This window comes from Bison bison, unplaced genomic scaffold, assembly GCF_000754665.1.
Source record: "Bison bison bison isolate TAMUID 2011002044 unplaced genomic scaffold, Bison_UMD1.0 scf7180017864530, whole genome shotgun sequence".
NCBI classification, from domain to species: domain Eukaryota; kingdom Metazoa; phylum Chordata; class Mammalia; order Artiodactyla; family Bovidae; genus Bison; species Bison bison.
In genome coordinates this window covers 12,157,493-12,175,359 of record NW_011495080.1, presented here as the reverse complement: position 1 = coordinate 12,175,359, position 17,867 = coordinate 12,157,493, and the positions used below count along the sequence as shown (strand labels likewise).

The following is a 17,867-nucleotide window of genomic DNA, read 5'->3' as shown; positions in this document are numbered from 1 at the left end:
TAGAAAGATGGTAACGATAACCCTGTATACGAGACAGCAAAAGAGACACTGATGTATAGAACAGTCTTATGGACTCTGTGCGAGAGGGAGAGGGTGGGAAGATTTGGGAGAATGGCATTGAAACATGTAAAATATCATGTATGAAACGAGATGCCAGTCCAGGTTCAATGCATGATACTGGATGCTTGGGGCTGGTGCACTGGGACGACCCAGAGGGATGGTATGGGGAGGGAGGAGGGAGGAGGGTTCAGGATGGGGAACACATGTATACCTGTGGTGGATTCATTTTGATATTTGGCAAAACTAATACAATTATGTAAAGTTTAAAAATAAAATAAAATTAATTAAAAAAAAACATAAAAAAAATAAATAAATAAAACTCAACATTCAAAAAACAAAACAAAAAAACAAAAAAAAAAGTATTCACATTTTGCACTTACATGAGCTTACCACATTCTATTACATATAACAGTATGTTACATTTTTATAATTTATTATATGAAACATCATATACAAACATATGGATTACTTGTCCTTTAACATCACTAATAAATGGCACAAAGACCCATGGTAAGAGAACCTGCATGGACACCTTAAACTGGCAAACTATAATTTCAAAGAATCTGATTACTTAATATCTGCCATTCTGCATGAAGTGAAACAATGCAAAAGCCTGATTAGTAAACAGATAAGAAAATAAGAGAAAAGATGTGCATAACTGTATTAAAACAGTCTCCCACAAACTGACAAGAAAAAAGAAAAAAAGCCCAACAGAAAATCAGGTAAAGAGTAAGAGCAGACAATTCAAAGAAGTAAAAAGGTTCGATAAATATAAGATTTTTTAAGTTTCCAAGTACTCAGGGAAACTAAATATACCTAAAACCTGCCAAACTGAAAAAAGTACACATATTGTTAAAGCAATACCACTGACAGTATAAGGAAGGGACATGCTATTTGCATTTGAATCCTATGACATTTTGGCATATAATCTGGTGTCATCTACGAAAATAACACGTGTTTACTCTTTGATTCTTCAACCCCACCTTTACGAGTTTATTTTAGAGAAAAAATAAGCTTGAATGTACAACTGTTCAAGGATGTTTATTAAAGCATTATTTGTAAGAGTAAGAAACTGAAAACCACCTGTCTATCAAACAGAAAATGGCTGCATTCATTATATTAGATGGACGTAAAACATAATGCAGCTACGTATACCTGTGATGGGTTCATTTTGATATTTGGCAAAACTAATACAATTATGTAAAGTTTAAAAAAAAATAAAAAATAAAAGAATGAGTTTGAGTTATATGAATTAGCCCAGAAAGAGGTCTATGATCTATCATTAAAGAAAGCAACCACTATACTAAGGTCTCACTTTTGTGAAAATTTTAAACAGAGGAAAAGATATATATGTTCATATAGAATTATATATATATTTTTATAAACATGAATGGTTTGAAGAAATCATAGTCAACTGTTACCTTTACCTCAGCAAGTGGGCATAAAGGCATGGAAAAGCTATGTAGCTTGATACTGTTGTATATACTACTTCTGTTACTTGAAAATAACTGGAAAAACATTTTAGGAGAAAAGAGATTTCAAAAAGTATAATTATAAATCATACTGGCTCTAAATGATTGGCACCTGAAGTAAACTGGCCTCATAATGGGTGGTTCAAGTTGTCACAGATTAGGCTAAAATGCTGTCATCAAGGTGCTAGGAAATATGAAGAATTTTAAAGCACATAAAATGAAGAAATAAACATGGACAAAATAACCAAATCACCAGCATTTGAATGGCACTGACTTTGCCATCAGTTAATAGTAAGAGAGGTTGGGCAAATTATATGATTCCCATTACTCAAAGCCTCAGTTTCCTTTCTGCAAAAGGGAAGAATAATAGCAACCTCACAGGAGTGCGGTTAGGATTAAATAATGACTGTTAGCATTTATTTAGTGCCTCTCAAGTCACAGATGTTAATTTTAATGCTTATTATTACTGATATAGATAGAGCATAAATATTCATTAAATAGATCACAGTAGGGAAGAAGTTAGGTGTTAGGAAAAAAAAAACATAGGGGATAGAAACATGACATAGATTTTAAAGCTCAAAATGTACAAGCAAATACTGAGACAAAATGGTAAAGGAAAAATTATTACAGATTGAGTAAATTTTTAAAATTTATATTCGAATAGCCATCTATTCAGGTAGATAATAATATAAATATACCATCAATTATCTGCTAATATTTTATAATTAGGTACTTAAATAGCTCAATATAACTGGGAACTCTTAAGATATGTATGATCAAAAAATACTTGGGCTATTGGAAGTAAAGCAGCTAGAAAATAACAAGCAAATTGTTGACTGGGAAATGAATACAGATTTTTAATAAGTATATATATTTTTGTTGTTATTGTTGTTTATTAGCTAAAGTTGTGTGGGACTCTTTGCCACATCATGGGCTATAGCCCGCCAGGCTCCTCAGCTCAGTTCAGTAGCTCAGTCATGTCAAACTGTTTGTGACCCCATGGACTGCAGCACACTAGGCTTCCCTGTCCATCATCAACTCCTGGAGCTTGCTCAAACTCATGTTCATTAAGTCAGTGATGCCATCCAACCACCTCATCCTCTGTCATCCCCTTCTTCTGCCTTCAATCTTTCTCAGCATCAGGGTCTTTTTCAATGAGTCAGTTCTTTGCATCAGGTGGCCAAAGTATTGGAGCTTCAGCTTCACTATCAATCCTCCAATGAGTATTCGGGACTGATTTCCTTTAGGATTTATTGGTTTCATCTCTTGCTGTCCAAGGGACTCTCAGGAATTTCTCTAACACCACAGTTCAAAAGCATCAATTCTTTAGCGCTCAGAGTTCTTTATGGTCCAACTCTCACATCTATACATGACTACTGGTGAAACCATAGCCTTGACCAGATGAACCACTGTTGGCAAAATCATCTCTCTGCTTTTTAATATGCTGTCTAGGTTGGTCTTCTCTCCATGGCATCTGGTCCCATCACTTCATGGCAAATAGATGGAGAAACAGTGGAAACAGTGACAGACTTTATTTTCTTGGGCTCCAAAATCACTGCAGATGGTGACTGCAGCCATGAAATTAAAAAACGCTTGCTCCTTGGAAGGAAAGTTATGACCAACATAGACAGCATATTAAAAAGCAGAGACATTACTTTGCTAACAAATGTTCGTCTAGTCAAAGCTATGGTTTTTCCAGTAGTTACGTATGGATGTGAGAGTTGGACTATAAAGAAAGCTGAGCACAGAAGCACATCACTGACTCTATGGACATGAGTTTAAGCAAACTCTGGGAGTTGGCGATGGACAGGGAAGCCTGGCGTGCTGAAATCCATGGGGTCACAAAGAGTTGGACACGACTGAGTGACTGAACTGCACTATACTGAGGTTGGTTATAGCTTTTCTTCCAAGGAGCAAGAATCTTTTAATTTCATGACTGCAGTCACCATCTGCAGTGATTTTGGAGCCCAAGAAAATAAAGTCTGTCATTGTTTCTCCAGTTTCCTCATCTATTTGACATGAAGTGATGGGACTGGATACCATGATCTTCATTTACTGAATGTTGAGTTTTAAGACAGCTTTTTCACTTTCCTCTTTCACTTTCATCAAGAGGCTCTTAAGATTTTCTTCACTTTCTGCCATAAAAGTGGTGTCATCTGCATATCTGAGGTTATTGATATTTCTCCCAGTAATCTTGATTTCAGCTTGTGCTTCAGTCAGCCTGGCATTTAGCATGATGTACTCTGCATATAAGTTAAATAAGCAGGGTGACAATATACAGCCTTGATGTGCTCCTTTCTCAATTTGGAACCATTCTGTTGTTCCATGTCCAGTTCTAACTGTTGCTTCCTGACATGCATACAGATTTCTCAGGAGGCAGATCAGGTGGTCTCGAATTCCCATCTCTTTAAGAATTTGTTTAGGAAGCATCACTACATAAAAACCTAGCGGATGTGATGGAATTCCAGCTGAGCTATTTCAAATCCTAAAAGATGATGCTGTTAAAATGCTACACTCAATATGCCGGCATATCTGGAAAACTGAGCAGTGGCCACAGGACTGGAAAAGGTCAGTTTTCATTCCAATCCCACTAGGCTCCTTTGTCCATGGGATATTTTCAGGCAAGAATACTGGAGTGGGTTGCCATTTCCTTCTCCAGGGGATCTTCCTGACCGGAGAATTAAACCCATGTCTCCTGCATTTCCTGTATTGGCAGGTGGATTCTTTACCACTGAGTCACCTGCGAAGCCCAATAGGTATATATACACACACATAAATGTATGTACATAAATACTAATATAACCCAAATCAAGTAATCCTTACCATTCCAATTTGAAAATGTAACTACATAATTAGGGGAGGAGTACTGTTTTTTTGTATTAGGATACAGAAAGGTTTAGCATGTTTCTTTATAATGAATATCAATTTAACAAAAAAAAAGGAGATAGGGAGATATTAAAAAAGAGAATTTATGTTGATGTAGTAATTTTACTTAACAGAAACTAAACTGGCAGCATCAAAAATCACCCTTAGTTATTAGGGGTATGGAATTAACGGATATACACCACTATATATAAAAACTGGTAAATAACCAGAATTTACTGTAGAGCACATGGAACTATATTCAATATCTTGTTAATAACCTATAATGGAAAATAATCTAAAGCTGTACACCTGAAACTAACACAATATTATAAGTCAACTATAGTTAGGTAATTTATTAAAAAACTGTCCTTACTTGAAATGTTTGAAAAGCTGTCCTCTTGCTCTGATTGACATACACCACCAAAACTCTGGTTGGGGGGCAAATGCGCAGATTCTAAAATCCTATAATTGAAAGAATACAAGTTTTAATTGCATAAAGCACAGTCAAATAATGGTCAGTTTACCCACAGAAACCAAGAGCTTAGTGAAATTACATGAAAATTCTGTGTGCGTTTTTGTGTGTGTACGCGTTCTTCAGTAGGTCTATAGCTTTCATCAGATTATCAGGAGGTTCCAAGGGACTCTAAAATTTAAAAAACCCAAGTCTAGAAAGATAAAAGTGAAATAGTGGGATCATGAAATATTACAAATAAGCTGGGTATATAATACATGTCATTCTAAGAACAATCTCACTCTAGACTCAAGCAATGAAATACTATATGGCTATATTCTGCAATCTAAGAAATAAAGTAGGAAAACTGATATAAGGTTATTAAAATAGCTAATTTCATTGATGTTAAAGTCATCTTGATTTAAATATGTTAAAACAGAAAATAGTTATGTCATTTTAATTTACTGAACAGGATATTTTGTATATCTCTTTGAAAATATGCAGAAGACTTTTTATTTCTCCAGAGTATAGGTCAAAGAGTTTCTACACACAATGACTAAGAGGAATACTTCATGGAAAAGGGAAGTACAAGTGTAGCAGGATTTAAGGTACTACTCACTTTCTGGGCACACCTGAAAGTTTTAAAAATATGACACCATGAAATAATTCTGCTACCTATTTTCTTAGGTATACATACTTTAGAAAGGCAGTATTTTTTCCATGGAGGACCAAGTACGTTTGGCATTCTAGGTATATATATATCAAGTTTTCCAAACTTTAGCTAAGCTCCAGTTTCCACTGTTTGTTTCCATACTTAGAGAAGGTGAAAAATGGTAGAACATAAAGTGCAAAGAGTAAAGGTAGGAAAGAATATAAGTAAATGTTAGAAAACTAAGGACTATAAACTCAGCTCTGCTACTGTTTAGCTATTTGAACTCACGATCACTTGATTTGTTTCATTTGGTTCAGCTATTTTTAAAAAATGGATAATGGCACAGAAGGCTCTAAGAATCAATTACAAGGGACTCATTAGATTCCCCAGAGAAGGCAACGGCACCCCACTCCAGTACTCTTGCCTGGAAAATCCCATGGATGGAGGAGCCTGGTGGGCTGCAGTCCATGCGGTCACTAGGAGTTGGACACGACTGAGCGACTTCACTTTCACTTTTCACTTTCACGCATTGGAGAAGGAAATGGCAACCCACTCCAGTGTTCTTGCCTGGAGAATCCCAGGGACGGGGGAACCTGGTGGGCTGCTGTCTCTGGGGTCGCACAGAGTTGGACACGACTGAAGCGACTTAGCAATAGCAGCATTAGATTCCCTCTCCTCACCTCAGAACTACATTTTCTTAGAAATCAGCTTAATTAATACCTTATTTACAATTTCTGGATAGGTATATAATAGGCTTACTTTTTCAGCTGATCCACATCGGAGTTATTTTCAGGCAAGACTCTGATTCCCCGACCATAACTTGTGCCTCCATGAAGATGAAACTCTAGGGCTAAAGACGTTGCCAGGTTCTCTGAACTGACTGACTGAAGTTTGGTATGGAGGCTATAAATTCTAAGGAAGCTTCCAACCTAAAAGCAGATGGTTTGTTATTTAGAAAATGGAGAAAATGAAAAAAAAAAATCTCTGATTCAATATTTAACAACTAATATGGGGTACAGACCAATAACCAGGGGTGTTGACCCATCAGAAAGGAAACTGGTATGCTACACTGATGTATACTCAATATCAGCCCCAAGGACACCATATAGAAACCAAAATGTGTGTATGTATACATACATATGCATGTATAGATACGTATTATGCATTTTTTTCAAATCTAAAGGCACATTTTCATTTTGGGGATATTAAGACATGAAATACGATTGAGTCTTAGCTTTAGTAAAATATAGTAGCTGAGAAACCTATTACCTAAATCAAATTCAAGCCCCCTATTAGATTAGGTTGTTGAAAATAACCTGCTTTAGCTAATTTAAGATACATCACTGATAGCTGGCCCACTCAGTTGTGTTTGACTCTTTGCTACTCCATGGGCTGCAGTCCACCATGCTAATCTGTCCATGGGATTTCTCAGGCAAGAATTATGGAGCAGGCTGCCATTTCCTACTCCAGAGAATCTTCTTAACCAGGGATCAAATTCATGTCTCCTGCATTGCCAGGTGGATTCTTTACCATTAAGCCCACTGGGAAGCCCAATTTCAGGTAACATTTAATTAAATATGACCACTAAAACACTCTCATTATGAGACTACTAGAATAGTTTTAAATGTGTTATTATATCAAAATAATAAACTTCCTCTATTCCACAAGAATTCACCTGAAAGTTCAAGAGATGCAAGAGACACGAGTTCAATCCCTGGGTTGGGAAGATCTCCTGGAGTAGGAAATGGGAACCCACTCCAGTATTCTTGCCTGAGAAATCCCATGGAAAGAGAAGCCTGGTGGGCTACAGTTCATGGGGTCTCAAAGAGTCTGATACAACTGAACAACTCTGAATGCAGCACACATTCCACAAGTTTGATGGAAAGAAAACATTTGTAAAAACAATTTCTGTCAGGACACCATAATGTGAAACAGACTCTGTGAGTTCAAATGTAGAATTAAACCAAATATATTTTTGAACTAAATGTCCTATTGTAAATTTTAGATGTTGTGCCAAACTTAATCTTAAAAATTTAACTCAGATGACCATTATATCTACTACTGTGGGCAAGAATGCCTTAGAAGAAATGGAATAGCCATTAGAGTAAACAAAAGAATCTGAAATGCAATACTTTGATGCAATCTCAAAAACAACAGAATGACCTCTGTTTGTTTTTAAGGCAAACCATTCAGTATCACAGTAATCCAAGTCTATGCCCCAACTAGTAATGCTGAAGAAGCTGAAGTTGAATGGTTCTATTAAGACCTACAAGACCTTCTAGAACTAACACCCAAAAAAGATGTCCTTTTCATTATAGGGGACTGAAATGCAAAAGTAGGAAGTCAAGAGATAACTGGAATAACAGGGAAATTTGGCCTTGGAGTACAAAACGAAGCAGGACAAGGCTAACAGAATTTTGCCAAGAGAACACACTGGTCTTAGCAAACACCCTCTTCCAACAACACAAGAGAAGACTCTACACACTGATATCACCAGATGGTCAACACCAAAATCAGATACATTCTTTGCAGCCAAAGATGGAGAACCTCTATACAGTCAGCAAAAACAAGACCGGGAGCTGACTGTGGCTCAGATTATGAACTTCTTATTGGCAAATTCAGACTTAAATTGAAGAAAGTAGGGAAAACCACTAGACCATTCAGGTATAACCTAAATCAAATCCCTTATGATTATACAGTGGTAGTGAGAAACAGATTCCCAGGATTAGATCTGATAGACTGCTTGAAGAACTATGGATGGAGGTTCGTGACACTGTATAAGAGGCAGTGATCAAGACCATCCCCAATAAAAAGAAATGCAAAAAGGCAAAATGGTTGTCTGAGGAAGCTTTACAAATAGCTGAGAAAAAAGAGAAGCTAAAGGCAAAGGAGAAAAGGAAAGATACACCCATCTGAATGCAGAGTTACAAAGAATAGCAAGGAGAGATAAGAATGCCCTCCTCAGTGATCAATGCAAAGAAATAGAGGGAAATAATAGAATGGGAAAGACTAGAGATCTCTTCAAGAAAATTAGAGATGCCAAGGGAACATTTCATGCAAAGATGGACTCAATAAAGGACAGAAATGGTATGGACCTAACAGAAGCAGAAGATATTAAGAAGAGGTGGCAAGAATACACAGAAGAACTGTACAAAAAGGATCTTCATGACACAGATAACCATGATGGTGTGATCACTGGACTAGAGCCAGACAACCTGGAATGTGAAGTCAAGTGGGCCTTAGGAAGCATCACTACAAACAAAGCTAATGGAAGTGATGGAATTCCAGTTGAACTATTTCAAATCCTGAAAGATGATGCTGTGAAAGTGCTGCATTCAATATGCCAGCAAATCTGGAAAACTCAGCAGTGGCCACAAGACTGAAAATGGTAGTTTTCATTCTAATCCCAAAGGAAGGCAATGCCAAAGAATACTCAAACTACTGCACAACTGCACTCATCTCACATGCTAGCAAAGTTATGCTAAAAATTCTCCAAGCCATGCTTCAACAGTACATAAACTATGAACTTCCAGATGTTCAAGCTGGATTTAGAAAAGGCAGAGGAACCAGAGATCAAATTGACAACAACCGCTGGATCATGGAAAAAGCAAGAGAGTTCTAGAAAAACATCTACTTCTGCTTTACTGATTATGCCAAAGCCTTTGACTGTGTGGATCACAATAAACTGTGGAAAATTCTAAAATAGATGGGAATACCAGACCACCTGACCTGACTCCTGAGAAATCTGTATGCAGGTCAAGAAGCAACAGTTAGAACTGGACATGGAACAACAGACTGGTTCCAAATAGGGAAAGGAATCTGTCAAGGCTATATCTTGTCACCCTGCTTATTTAACTTATATGTAGAGTACTACATGCGAAATGCTGGACTGGATGAAGCATAAACTGAAATGAAGATTGCCGGGAGAAATATCAATAACCTCAGATATGCAGATGACACCCTTATGGCAGAAAGCGAAGAAGTTAAGAGCCTCTTGATGAAAGTGAAAGAGGATGGTGAAAAAGTTGGCTTAAAACTCAACATTCAGAAAACCAAGATCACGGCACCCGGTGCCACTACTTCATGGGCAAATAGATGAGGAAACAATGGAAATAGTGACAGACTTTATTATTTGGGGTTCCAAAATCACTGCAGATGGTGACTGCAGCCATGAAATTAAAAGACGCTTGTTCCTTGCAAGAAAAGCTATGACCAACCTAGACAGCATATTAAAAAGCAGAGACATTACTTTGCCAATAAAGGTCCATCTAGTCAAAGCTATGGTTTTTCCAGTAGTCATGTAAGAAAGCTGAATGCTGAAGAAGGGATGCTTTTGAACTGTGATGTGGAGAAGTCTCTTGAGAGGCCCTTGGACTGTTACGAGATCAAATTAGTCCATCCTAAAAGAAATCCGTCCTGTATATTCATTGGAAGGACTGATGCTCTAGCTGAAGCTACAGTACTTTGGCCACCTGATGCCAAGAACTGACTCATTTGAAAAGACTCTCATGCTGGGAAAGATTGAAGGCAGGAGGAAAAGGGGACGACAGAGGATGAGACGGTTTGATGGCATCACCGATTCTATGGAAATGAGTTTGATCCAGCTCCAGGAGTTGCTTATGGACAAGGAAGCCTGGCATGCTGCAGTTCACAAGATCACAAAGAGTCAGACATGACTGAGCGACTGAACTGAGTCCTAAAAATACCTTTAATATACAGTATTTGATATTCTCTTAAGAAGACTTAAAAAGAGACACATACAGAATATTATTAAAGAAACTGACTTCTACTGAAGGAAGAAGCTGTATAACCTAAATCACATTTATTATAAATCAATTTCCCACCTCTGCTTATTATTGTCTCAGTTCATTGTATTTCTTGTCATCACTCTGGATTTGATAGGAAAGAAACGGTGGGGGAAAGAAAAGGAGGGGGAAATCCATACTCCTTGAGCTACTTCTTCATTCTCAAGGATACTTTTCCCAAATAATCACGTGTTTTATAAAGAGGTAAAGCATTTATTCTTTTCTTCCCTGACTTCTAACACTGACAGAACAGCAGGGGAGCAGGGTAAATAAACTCAAGAAGAAAAACACAAAAGGAAAAAGAAAAAAAAGGATAACAAATTGATTTTCCTCATGGTCTCCAAAGTAAAGTAAAAAGAAAATATAAAATTTATTTCTATTTATGCACTTCTATCTCATTCTTTTTGAACATTTATTATTCTATAATTCTTTTTAATATACTCAATATATTAGAACAGTATTTGTATGTAATCTACAAAGTACTTAAGGCCAGACCCAGGTGGAAGACACCATATCCAGAAGTGAAAAGTTTCAAAATATAATGATAATTTCCTAATTAATTATTCTCTAAAATTAATGCAATTTCTGTCAAAATCCCCAGTGCCTTTCCTGCAACTGTAAAAATTGATCTGAAAGTGAACAGTTAAGTTAGTTTTGAAGACTGAACTGGGAGTGAGGGCTTAACCTATGAAGTTTCATTTAAAAATAAAGGTATAAAAATTAAGACAGGCTGGTATTAATGGAGACACATGTATGATCATGGATAAATCTTAGAAATATAATGCCAAAGGAGAAAAGCAATTTATAGAATGATAAATAACTATATGCATTTTTCAGAAAAAATTCATAAAATAAAAGCATACTAAAAATGGTTGTACATGCCTAAATGTTAGGATAAATAAAAAAAGGATATTGGGAAGCTAAAAATTAGGATAGGCAGAAGTACAAAGAAGGTTCCACACACAGAGTTTCATTTCTTAAAGTTAAAAATACCTAAAATAAGTGTGCAAAACATTTATAAATATTAAGTTTGGGTGACAGACACATGGATGTTCGTTTGTCTCTACTACTGCATTTCATAATTAAACAAAATAATATTTTAAAGATCAAGAGAGAATTTATATATACATAGGCTATAAAAATGACAAGTTGCTATTTCCAGAAATTCCTTCTGGAGGCAGCATTGTATTTTTTTAAGCTTGCTAAATATACTATAAAATATGCCCGATGTGCTGTTAAAATAGACAAATACATAATAAATAGTCTTGTTGTTAATGTGGTAAGATTCCAAAAATACAGGTGAGGGAATCATAATCCCAAAATTATAAAACATATGTCTAAACGTTGTTATAAAAGTCCATTTTAACACATAAACAAAAAAAGCAAACAAACTAGCTATTAAGAAATTATTATTCCTTTTTAAAAAATTTAAATATTCCCTATAAACTTTCAAAACTTTCCCTTTAGGTTTAACATTTTTAATAACCTGTATATGTCTGAAAATAATCCAACTATAGTTCTTGGGTCACTGAATGCCAAACATACTAACTAGGTATATTTTACAATTATTTTTAAATTGTGTCAGAATAAGCCTGGGGATTGAAAATACCCTGCTTTTGTTTATAGACAAAATGTTTGAAATGTCATTATGTGTGTGTGTATTAAATGTTTAGGGAATGTGAAATCTTACTTAAAAAGCAAATTTTCAGAAAAATGTTAAAAACGTTACAGCTAAAAAACTTAAGCTGTAAAATGTACAGAGAATTCAATTATATCATACTTTATAACTGCCTTAATTGTTCTTTATTAAATAAAATAAAAACCACATTTTTCCTGTTCCTACTCAACAAAAATACATGCATTCCATGCATTTCATTATAGATATGCAACTTTAACCAGTTTTCTTCAAGTGCTGATAAGAATTCATTGGCTATCAGTATCATTCGACTCGGGATTTCTTAATTTAGTATGAAATGGTTGGAGTTTACCTCAGAACAAATAAAATATGCTATCACTGTACATTAAATAAAAGCCTACAGTTATATTATTTTTATACAGATAAAATTATTTCCATTTTTCTATAACATTACAGATAAATATGTCATGATATCTTTAGAGAAAAATTAATTGCCTACATTTTCTTAATTATGTGTGCTCAGAGCACCCTCTAGTGGGTGAGATAAAGCAGCGAAAAGGGAGATGAAAAATATTTTTTTAAATTTCAGGAGGCTTACTGATTGATTCATTCATCAGAAGATAGTATTTACTTCACCCTTACAATATGGAAAGCATTGTGGTAGGTACTGTTCAGGACTCGGACAAGAGAGAGGAACAGAACGACCTATAGAAGCAGCACAGAGACAGGGAAGGGAATTAAACGGTAAAAGTCCAATCTAAAATGTAAATTTTTTCATTTGTAAAAGAACTCTACCTGTATCTTAAAAAGATTTTAGAATTGGCTTTATCATTATATTTATTTTTGAAACTAATCAATGCAGATAAAATCAGGGAAAAGCATCAAAAGATACCTTCAACGGTCAATTTTCTGACGAAGTATGAACACACTCACAAAGGAAAAAAAGTGCACTTATCACCTTCCTTGATCTGGATTTGAACCTAATTTATTGAGTTGGGTGGGCTTATTTGTAAATAGTATGAAAGTGGAAATACTTCCTCTTCAAGAACATTTATTTGCAAAAAAGAAATTAGGCACTACAATTCATATCTAAAAAAACTGCAATTCACTTTCACTGTTTTCTTCCTATTAAGTTGGCTGTGTAACTTCTTCAAGGTAGGATGGAAGCCTTATTTGCAATAAAGAAAATCATTTCTTTATACTGCTTAAGAGGATTAGCTCTGGAAGCAGACACTGTACATTCAGATACATGCTTCACCCAAGTGGCTGTGAAATCTTGGGCTTAACCTCTGAGTGCCTCAGTTTTCTCATTTGTAAACAGAAATGATAGTACCTACTGCATGAGACAGTGCTAAATACATATGAAGTGCTTCATAAATGTTACTATTATGATTGCTATTATTAATGATACTCTTCTTGGCAAGAAAGGATACTTGCAAACATAACATATAGTAAAATGAAGAAAAATATTTCTTAAAATGTTATTAATAAACAAGAAGTGCCATAATTAAGCAGGATGCTTTTACCTAGAAAATTTTATCTCAAAAACTGAGCAAATTCTAATAAAATGCATGATACACATAAACAATTTATAATATATTTTAGAGATAGATTAACAATTTCTTAGATCAATGAGTACAAAGTTAAAGACTGGATTTTATCAAACCAATTAAAAAAGCTTAGCATTTTTTAGGTTTACAAATATTTCATACATCCTCCATCAGTTTCAGCAAATTTTATTACAGGATAAAATTTTTCTTTCTTATTTTCATAGCAAAATTGGGCACAGCTTGAAGATATTCAGAAATGCTCTTAAATTTTAAAAAGCTGTTCAAGCCATTATAATTTTAATGTATCATCTAATAATTTACTTTAAACATGCATTTTACAAATTAGAAATTAAAGAAAAAATAAATTTGGAATTAATTTCTAGACCTCAAATATCACCTACCATGTGATTTACCCTAAAATTAATAAAAACACAAAAGACAAACAAGTTTGCAATGTAACATCACCTTTAGAGATTTAGCCACTTGAACATGGTTATCATAGACTAAAATGTCTGCTATCAGATTCTGCAGCTGATGGATGCGACTTAAATCACCTTCAAGAGCAAGGTCCTGCATTAAGACTCTCCAAGATGGGAATGGGGTCCTGGTGCCATCCCATACCTGCACAAGAGGCAGAACAAAACTTCAATGATCTTTTTATAAAACTGTGGAGGCTAAAAGAGGTTTATTTGCTGGTAATATAGCTTAAAAGTAATTAAATATATTCCCCCAAATATCTGCTAAGGTTTAAATAGGATCTATATTTTTTCCTGATTGTACAAGGACTACATATGTATAGGCAATGAATAAAATATAAGTAAAAAAATTCAAACTGTGAGCTTAGAAAAATGATTAACACATTGCTGAATTTTATTATTTTTTCTTTTGTGTATTTATAATATATATGTCTTTTCCTCTTTACCAAACTAGCATTCTACTCTGCTTTTCATTTCTTACTTTACTGCTGGGCAGTTTTTCAAGCAATCTTATATTAGATGTAATGAACACAAGTGAATGACAATCATGGGTCCTTGAAAAGGGAAAGGTATGTTGGATTGCTGTTTAAGTTACCTTGAGATAGAGATAGGAAAGGAGCACAGGACAAGCATGCACTATCCCATCCTTAAGACTTGAACTAGCTTGTGCTGTGCTAAGTTGGTAGAGATGACTGATGCTTTATTATGCTAAAAAGGCATCGCAAAAGACTTTTAATGAGAGGTGGGAATGGCCCTGCATGTCCGAAGTTGGGTTGTACTACAGAAAACAAGCTACTTAAGTAGAAAACACATTTCTTTTTTTAACTGTTATTTTTTTTTTTTTTTCAGTTGATGTAGAGCTGATTTACAATGTATTAGTTTCAGGTGTACAACAGTGATTCAGTCACACATGCGTGTGATCGGTTACACATGTGTGCAATCAGTTACACATGTGTGAGCACACACATACATACACGTTAACTTTTTCGTATTCTTTTCCATTATAGGTTATTACAAGATATTGAATACAGTTCTCTGTGCTATACACAGGTCCTTATTGTTTATTTTATATATAGTAGTGTGTATCTCGGAGAAGGCAATGGCACCCCACTCCAGTACTTTTGCCTGGAAAATCCATGGACAGAGGAGCCTGGTAGGCCGCAGTCCATGGGGTCGCTAAGAGTCGGGCACGACTGAGCGACTTCATTTTCATTTTTCTCTTTCATGCATTGGAGAAGGAAATGGCAACCCACTCCAGTATTCTTGCCTGGAGAATCCCAGGGACAGAGGAGCCTGGTGGGCTGCCGTCTATGGGGTCACACAGAGTTGGACACGACTGAAGCGACTTAGCATTAGCATAGCATTAGCATTAGTGTGTATCTATTAATTCCAAATGCCTAATTTATTCCTCCCCTTGTCCTTTCCCTTTTGGTAACTGTAAATTTGTTTTCTATGTTTTTAAATCTATTTCTGTTTTGTAAATAAGTTCATTTGTTTTATTTTTTAAGATTCCAATAATAAGTGATATCATATGACGTCTGTCTTTCTCTTTACTTAGTACCATAATGTCTAGGTCCACCCATGTTGCTGCAAATGGCACTATTTCATTCTTTTTTTGGGTAAATAATATTCTATTGTGTGTGTGTGTGTGTGCGTGCGTGCATAAAAATGGTATATCTTCTTTATTCATTCATCTGTTCATAGATATTTAGGCTGCTTCCATGTCTTGGGTATTGTAAATAGTGCTATGAAAACTGGACATATCTTTTCAAATTAGTTTTTGCCTTTTCTATATACATGCCCAGGAACAGGACTGGTAGATCATATGGTAACTCTATTTTTAGTTTTTTAAGGAACTTTCACACTGTTCTCCACAGTGGCTGCACCAATTTACATTCCCACCAACAGTGTCGGAAGCTTCCCTTTCTCCCTATGCTCTCCAGCATTTGTTATTTGTAGACTTTTTAACAATGGCCATTTTGGCCAGTTTTGATAACTCACTGTAGTTCTGATTTGTGTTTCTCTAATAAAGTGATATTGAGCATCTTTTCATGTGCATTTTGGCCATTTTCATGTCTTCTTTGGAGAAATATCATTTTAGGTTTTCTGCCTATTTTCTGATGGGGTTGTTTGGAAAAGACCACATTTCCATACAAGTGTCTGCTAAGGTCAGCTTACAGAGGAAGTACTGAATAATGCTGGTACCAGTGCTAGGTGTTAAAGTATCTTGAGTTTGTGTCACTAGCTCTGTTACTAAAAGAACCAAGACAATAACGTTGGAAGTAGTAACATTATGTCCCAGACACTTATCTTCACTTGGAATTTGTTCTTTCATTGTGTGTACATGTTTTTGAGCAGACCAATTCATGAGTCTTTTGAAGGAGGGACTGAGAGTAGAGTGTAAATCAGACTTTGCTTTGAAATTCTGGAACTTTTGCAATCTTGCATCAAAACTCAATGTGTTAGGAATTTGCATATTATATACAGATCTTTTTTCCAAATAGATAACAATCACCATTTAACAATCTTTCTTTGTCAATTTGAAATGCTAATGTTATTTTTATTATTATATTAATAGCAACATGGGAACAAGAGAGGATGGCAAGGAGAGAAACTTTTTTACTATGTACTGTTTAAAAAAATATTTTAAATTTCTGGGCAATGCTAAAATTACCTACTCCAAAATTAAATACCTTATTAAAATACTACCTTGTACTTTCTACAGTTATGTTTGTTACTTTTTCAATTTCTTGACATGAAAGATTATTCTAATATGCTATGCCTTTTTTCTTTCTTTGTTTATGAAGACATTTAAGGCTCTAAATTTTGTCTTTGAGTATACCTCCAGACATAGCCTTTAACCTATTCTTATTAACATTATAGTCTTAATAACCTATAATTAAAATTAATTTCTTTTAACAAACAGCACTATATAAGGGAATCATGTCTACTAGAATAAAGTGAATAGTTTACTATTTTATAATATTTATAATATTTTATAATATTTATAGTTACTAATAAGGAGACTGATATTAGTATCATATCTCAGTTAAGAGGAGAAATAATTATGCTATATTCTATGGTGACCGGAACTCATTTGGAGTAAGATCTGGCTTCTTTTGTTTTCAAAATAAAATTTAAAAAATATATAGTTCTAGTTTGGGATAGGAAAATCAACTTCAGAAAAAAAAGTATTAAAATCTGACTTCCTGTATATGAAATGAGTAAAATATTGCTATATATTCATCTCAATATATTTTTGCTATGTATAGGAAACATTTTTAAGTATATAAATGAAGGTGCATTAATCACTAAAGAGAATATTGTGAATTTCTATCTTAGTAAGTTTATGTCTGCAATGTCATTTTAGTCATTAGAGTACAGTATTCCATAATACATAAATAATTCACAAAATTCTCTATTGCTAGAACCCAAGTTTTTTTCTGATTTTTGTCACTGTAAGAAATATATGGAGAAATATTCCCTTAAAGGCATTTTCTCACATTCTAAATTATTAGTATAAAATAGATTTATGAAAAGAGTTGAGAGACTTCTGAGATTTCTTTCAAATTGTCCTCAAGGAAATCTTACTAAAATAATTTCTTATATTCATAGCTGAATGCTATATTTTAAAATAATCTCTACATGAAAGTTGTTTCTACTTATCTGAAAAGGCTATCGATAAAAATGGGATGCATGCATGATTTCTTGCTTTAGAGAGAAAATGCAGATTCAGCTATGTCAGCTAAAAGGTGGTAGGTTTTACCTCAGAATTGCGTACTAACAACACAGCAGTCAAAAGATGGAGAATACTTCTGTGCACAGCAGATTCATTATCATTAGAAGTGTTTGATGATTAACAAATGATCATTTGTTAAGTAAGTCACTTGGGGCATAAAG

At 34.8% G+C, this 17,867-nt stretch overlaps 1 protein-coding gene across 3 annotated transcripts in view; it reads right to left on the bottom strand.

Moving 5' to 3' along the window:
* The window catches only part of POT1 (protection of telomeres 1), a 99,401-nt gene that overhangs the window by 23,634 nt on the left and 57,900 nt on the right, over window positions 1-17,867 (bottom strand). For all 3 annotated transcript variants that reach the window (XM_010831729.1, XM_010831730.1, XM_010831731.1), the window contains 3 exons: window positions 13,957-14,112; window positions 6,260-6,429; window positions 4,771-4,859 (listed from right to left, as the gene is read on the bottom strand). In XM_010831729.1, the coding sequence (XP_010830031.1) occupies window positions 4,771-4,859; window positions 6,260-6,429; window positions 13,957-14,112 (415 nt within the window). The remainder of the gene's footprint in view (window positions 1-4,770; window positions 4,860-6,259; window positions 6,430-13,956; window positions 14,113-17,867) is intronic.